This window comes from Physcomitrium patens, chromosome 3, assembly GCF_059467195.1.
Source record: "Physcomitrium patens ecotype Gransden chromosome 3, ASM5946719v1, whole genome shotgun sequence".
Lineage (NCBI taxonomy): Eukaryota > Viridiplantae > Streptophyta > Bryopsida > Funariales > Funariaceae > Physcomitrium > Physcomitrium patens.
The window spans coordinates 25454665-25460664 of NC_143412.1; the positions used below are offsets into that span (position 1 = coordinate 25454665).

General features: G+C 34.5%; 1 protein-coding gene across 1 annotated transcript; it reads left to right on the plus strand.

The window, feature by feature from the left end:
• The first annotated feature begins 1852 nt into the window (after positions 1–1852).
• Positions 1853–3828, plus strand: LOC112279576 (uncharacterized). Its single transcript, XM_024514167.3, has 3 exons — positions 1853–2495; positions 2930–3032; positions 3389–3828. The coding sequence occupies exons 1-3, from the start codon at positions 2236–2238 to the stop codon at positions 3449–3451; spliced, it is 426 nt and encodes a 141-aa protein (XP_024369935.1). The 5' UTR covers positions 1853–2235; the 3' UTR covers positions 3452–3828.
• The last annotated feature ends 2172 nt before the right edge of the window (positions 3829–6000 follow it).

Genomic DNA, 6000 nt, shown 5'->3' on the forward strand with positions numbered 1-6000 from the left:
CAACTTTGGAAATGACAAGTGGATACAAGGATACTTAAATGGCATAACTATCGATTTTTTTAAATATTTGGAGCGTTTATAGGTTTAATAGCCTGGTGGCTGGTGGATGTATGCATCGTTGTCTGTGTGCAGTCCAAGAGAATTCCAACATAAATGAGGCATTGACTACCTTTCGTAAGTTGCTTAGAACTGGACAACGCATCATTGTTGTTCTCAAAACTTATTACTAACATCAAAAGCATAAGCCCGTTTTCAATAACTAACTCATTTGCACAAATCCACACAGTGTACATAGAGCATATATATATATACATATATATATGCACAAATATATATTGAAAAAGAATATGAGAGAGAAAGCACATCCTTCAACTATGTTTGTGAAAGCCTAATATTTTTAGAAATAATATAACTACATTTACACCATTTTTATTACTAAAATATCTCAAACTCCTAGATTTAAAGATTTTAATATTGGATTATAAATTTTATTATATTTATTAGTGTATGTGTGTTTATGTTATACCAAAATTTATGGCTTTTCTAACTACGTAGTATTATGCCTTCTTTTATTAATTATTTGGTAGAATTATTAGTGATAATTTTACATTTGATTCTTTTGAATATCAAATAATAGTAGCTTAAGTCACCATATTTGTTTTGCATTAGCCAAATTTCCCTATTACTTGATACTTTCAACTTGATCTTTATATATATTATACATTTTAAAGTTTCTATGGATTTTAATAATATGTATACATATTATGTACTTTAAGCTCCAAATTTGGATAAAATTGTCTATTAAGGTAGCCAATCCATCATTGGCTATCTCTCTATTTTCAACGTATAAGATGTTCTATTTCTGTTAGTTTGGACACTAGGTCTAACATCCACATTGATTGGAAATAGGTCAGGGGTTGATTAAAATGATATTAAGCTACAAGCAATAAATAAAATTTATTGCACTTGAAATGGATATGAGTGAATTATCAATAGGTGGCATTTATTGATTGGTTGGGATGGAATAATAATATAATTAGATATCAAACTTCTTAGTTTTGTAAAAATTGGATTCTCAGTTTTGTAATCCACCACTAATCAAAATTAGGATAGCCTATGATTTGAATTAGATTGGCTTACTTGTTGAAAACAGGTTGAAGAAAATATTCAGCTAAAATATTCAATTAAAATCCATTTTTGGGTAAAATTGTGTGAAAATACTTCAAATCCCACTCATTTCTATTTCCCTACATGTGGGTATTTATTATTTTATTTTTACACTTAGTGCAAATATGCTATAATATTTAAGTTATTAGAAATAGGTTATCTACCTTACACATCAAACTAAGACAACCACTCATTTTCATTGCTACTTGGCCAATATATTGGTAAATTATATTTGTTAATTCATATTAATAATTCATACAAATTACCTCACATGATGTCCATTAGCAATAAGTCCTCAACCACGGTGTCACTCCACGTCAGCATGAACTCTCATCTTCAATTTGTCCAACATGGCAGATGAACGAATGTAGGTCCTCAAATTGACTCATCAAATCGCTTCGCTCAGAAAGAAAAAGTAAAATTCCACCTAAAATATGAAAGGCAAACAGAAGAAGAAGAAAAAAAAGAAGAAGCTCATTCGCGGGAAGGAGATATTTCTGATGACGACTTAGCATGCTGGCGTGGCGAGGCAGAGGAATTCACTCCACGAATATGCGGGTGCTCGCACCAGCAGAAAGGAGGTGTGAACTGACGTGGCCAGAGAATGGCGGTTTCGGTATCCACGTCATCGTGTGTCCGTTGAACGTTCACCGAGAAGATGGCTCAACGATCATTTCCCGCCACGGCAGTTCACGCACTTGCTTTCAATAGAGCCGCTCCTGCGCTCACCGGACTTGCCTTCCTTACCCCAACCTCTTCCATCTCTTGCCCATTGTTTACTCGCTCTAAAAATCTGTCGATCCATTGTTTACCGTGTTAGAATTTCTGAGTGGAAGGTCATATTAGTAATCCGGCCTGCCTGTCACTTCGGTCTTTGCTCATGAAGGTGAATGGACCGATGACGGTTGGTTGATCGTGGTGATGTGGCTTTGAGAAGCTAAGGTTTTGCGTATATGCTCAGATTTGAGTGTCTTGGTTGTGTGTTCCGGAGAGTTTAGGACTGAGATTGTTTTTCTTGGATTTCTGTCGGCTACACGGGAGTGGTATTCTTGATTTTAGCTCGGAGAGATGGAGAACCAGGTGCCTTCGGAGAACCAGATTGGTGTCAGTGGGGCGCCTGCGGTTGGTAACCTCAAGCGTAGTTGTGTAACCTCTGCGCTGAGCCCCAAGGACCGGCACCAGGCGGTGGCGAAATCGTTCGAAGCACCCACCCCTTTCCCGCCCATTCGAAAGGGGCGCGGTTCGAAGAAAGCAAATTCAAAGCCCAGAATGGCTCCAAGTCCAGTTAGTGTTCCTCCCAAGTCCAGCCCTTTGAGTACCACAGAGAGGTGCGGGCGTGCGCCATGTTTTTAATTCCCTACTCCCTGTTTTCACAATTAGAACTCGCTGTCTCGACCCTGTGCACGTTCTCCGCGTGTGCATTCACCAGGTGCCTGATTGATTCGTTTATGTCGATCGCCTCGTTCACAGCTACTAACCAAAGCCTACTTTGGCAGTATTCACATTGTCATTCCGTTCTTTTGTTGCACCGCTGGTCCAGGCGTCCATGGGTCTCAGTATTTAGTAGTTCTTGTTGAGGATGCATCACTGGAAAGTCTGCTGAATCCCTGAATGGCTTCGCTGAACCCGGTTTAAATGCAGAGGTGTTTCTGTGCTCTAATGCCAGCAGTGCTCAGGCCATACTGGAGTGTGTGCTCTTGTGGCAGCTTAAAGTATGTCTATACATAATATTTTAACAATGTTTGCTTGGGAATTTGTGCAGGTATATGAGTCCAACCGATTCCCTTGTATCCCCGGTCACTAAAGGTGTGCTAGCTCGGAATCGAAGACCTATGCGTTTACTGAACCCCTGGGGTCCACCCAAGGTATAACTTCATTCTTGCACACTACGCCCAAAATCAGTGTTGCATTTTGCCACAGGGCACCCAAAGGACGAGAAGTCGATGGTCATTGAACATATTGGATGATCAAAAGAACTCAGTATGTTGTGTCTATTACAGGAGATGTTGTACAATGAGCTGTGTACATATTATGAGCCTTACTTTCTACCAAGTTGCCTTCGTCCCCCCCCCCCCCCCAATAAGAGAATAATAATCATAATATTCAAAATGAAAATAGATGAACGATAGTAAAGTAATTATTCACTCTAGGGAAAGGATGAGTTACTAATAAATACAGAATGACAATTGAAAATCTAACATTTGTGGCTGATTGACTACAGGCCCTTGAGAACACCTTCCAAGGAACGGTTCAAACATTGAAACCAACCCTTCAGCAGCGTTGAATTTTGGCGTCCGAGTGTTTCTTAACAACGCCAAACCAGGTTGGTTGAAGGACTTTCAATTAGGTTCGACAGACTTGTCGACCGGAGCCCAGCCCGTTGCCAAAGCCTCCGTGATGTGAATAGAAGTATTCTGATGTTAACTTTTCAAGTGTAGAACTTTCAACGAAGGCTTTAGCATCCCTTCATAAGCTATCAATATTCAATTAGGGTAATCTGAATATATTACCTGTGAGACTGAATCTTTTCCTTGGCCCTTTTCAATCAGTAGCGAGCAAGTCGGGAAGTCGATCGTCCACGTAGAAGTTGCTGATCATTGTGCTCTGTGTAACGTCTGAGTACATGTAAATTTTTGAGTTAACCATTCATCGCATATTTAACTTCTGTTGTAAGAATGTTGATGTAGCAAAGATACTTGATTTATAACCTTTTTATCACCCATATTTCTGGAAACCTTTGGAACATTACATGATCACGTGTGCAACGGACGAGTCTAGTTTGTTGTGAGAAGCACCCGCAAGGCCCTTCTACGATATGGAATTCGTCACTTCTTCAACGACCATCTCACATCTTAACTTTTCGCATGTTTACATGGACTGTGTAGTGTGACGGATGCTTGCCTCTGGACTCAATGAAGTGGTGCATGTGTTCATCAAACCATCTAACAGTAAACTACAGCTTATCATCCACTTCTAAGATTTATCTTGTACAACCAACGACAAGTTAATGACCTTGTTGGTTGTCAGCTTTGTCCAAATGAACAAGGAAAAGCGAAGCTGAGATGTGCTAATGCTCAATTACATAATCTGTTTTGTAGCACTCAATTTCCCTCATCTGTTTCATCACTCTATACGTTTGTTTAGTTGTAAAATTCCAAAGTGATGTTATACGTAACACACGAAGATTAATTGAGCCTTCTAGACAATTTCAACAAAGACATCGATCTTTTACTGTTTAATCAACGTACATTCTCCAAACATATGAGTAAATTTTTCTTATTTACAATTCTAAATAAGATCAAATTTACATGTTTTAAAAATAGATTATTTATTAAAACAAGTTTAATATGTATTATCCTATTTGACATATTTATATAAGTCTGATATATTAAAAAAATAAATATTTATTAGTAAAAATAATATAAGACCATTAAAACCACAAAATAGTCATTTAAAACATATTACAAGTAATTTTCTATTAAAAAATATGTATGACTTTTGAAAATTTAATAATTAATTATATTATTAATATATAATATAATATAATATAATATATATTTTAATACTCAAGTATATATACAATAATAAACTTAATTTATATTATTAAATAATTTAATAAATACATAGGATTTAACTTGATTCTTTGTATATATTGTATATGTATATATATTTTTTTATTAATAAAAGAAGTTGCTTGAAAGATTTAAATTTTTTATATTTTTATATTTTGAAAAAAATATTTTTAAAGATTAAGATTTGATAAATATGTTTTCTTTTTGGCATTAAATTAAGACATTCAATAATGTTCTTTAGTTCTTATATTTTGAGCTAATTGATTGCTTTAGAAACTTTGAGAAACTTTTTTATACCTTTCAAATTTATATTATTTTTGTTCTAAGGTAGTGGCATATCATTGCTAAGAATTGTATCACTATTTTTGCTAAAATTAGATATTTATACTTAGTAGTTTGTAGTTTTATCATGTATTAAAGACAATAGTTCAAGGAAGATATATAAACAATTGATATAAGTATCAATGACAGATGACAAAATGATAATAAAAAATATATATATTGAAGAAGAAACTAGAATGGCTATAGTTCAAGATTAAAAAACTAGAGACTCTTGAAACTGAACTAGAAGCAAGAAAGAAATTGGCAAGAGTTAACTTGTATCACAAGCTACCAATACATGGCTAATTTGTTGGCCAAATGTTCAACCTATCAATCACCTATAGATATGTATAAAAGTGAAATTACATCTATAAAGCTTATACAAAGCTTATGTATAAGATATTATCAAATTAATATATTTTTTTTATCTATTTCTATTTATTCATATTATCTAAATAATTATTAGAGTCAACATGTATGTTTGATATTATTCTTCCTTCTAAGAATGAATTCTACAAGGATCTGCAATTAGATGATTAAAAAGTCCAAGATGTAATGAATTGTATTTACTATAGATTTTTATCTTTCTTACCTTTGAAGGTAGTTCATAGGTCCTTCTAGCTATTAATAATGATCTATTCTAGGAAGAAAAGACCACCCTCATATTCAATCATTGTTAATGCCTTTATAACTTCCTTCAAATAAAACATTTATACAACCATCAGAAGTTGTTTTTACCTCCAATAAAATCACTAAACATCATAAATCTCTTCCAAGATCATGATACTAAATGTGTTATATCTTCCTATCTATTTGAAGAAGAACCTAAGGTTCTTGAAGGTCTTTATCTCTATTATGTCATCTTGAAGGTTGTGGCAATTACAATGTCTCATATAATAAGTTAACAAATGATCATTCTTGAATTGAATTTGTTGGATAT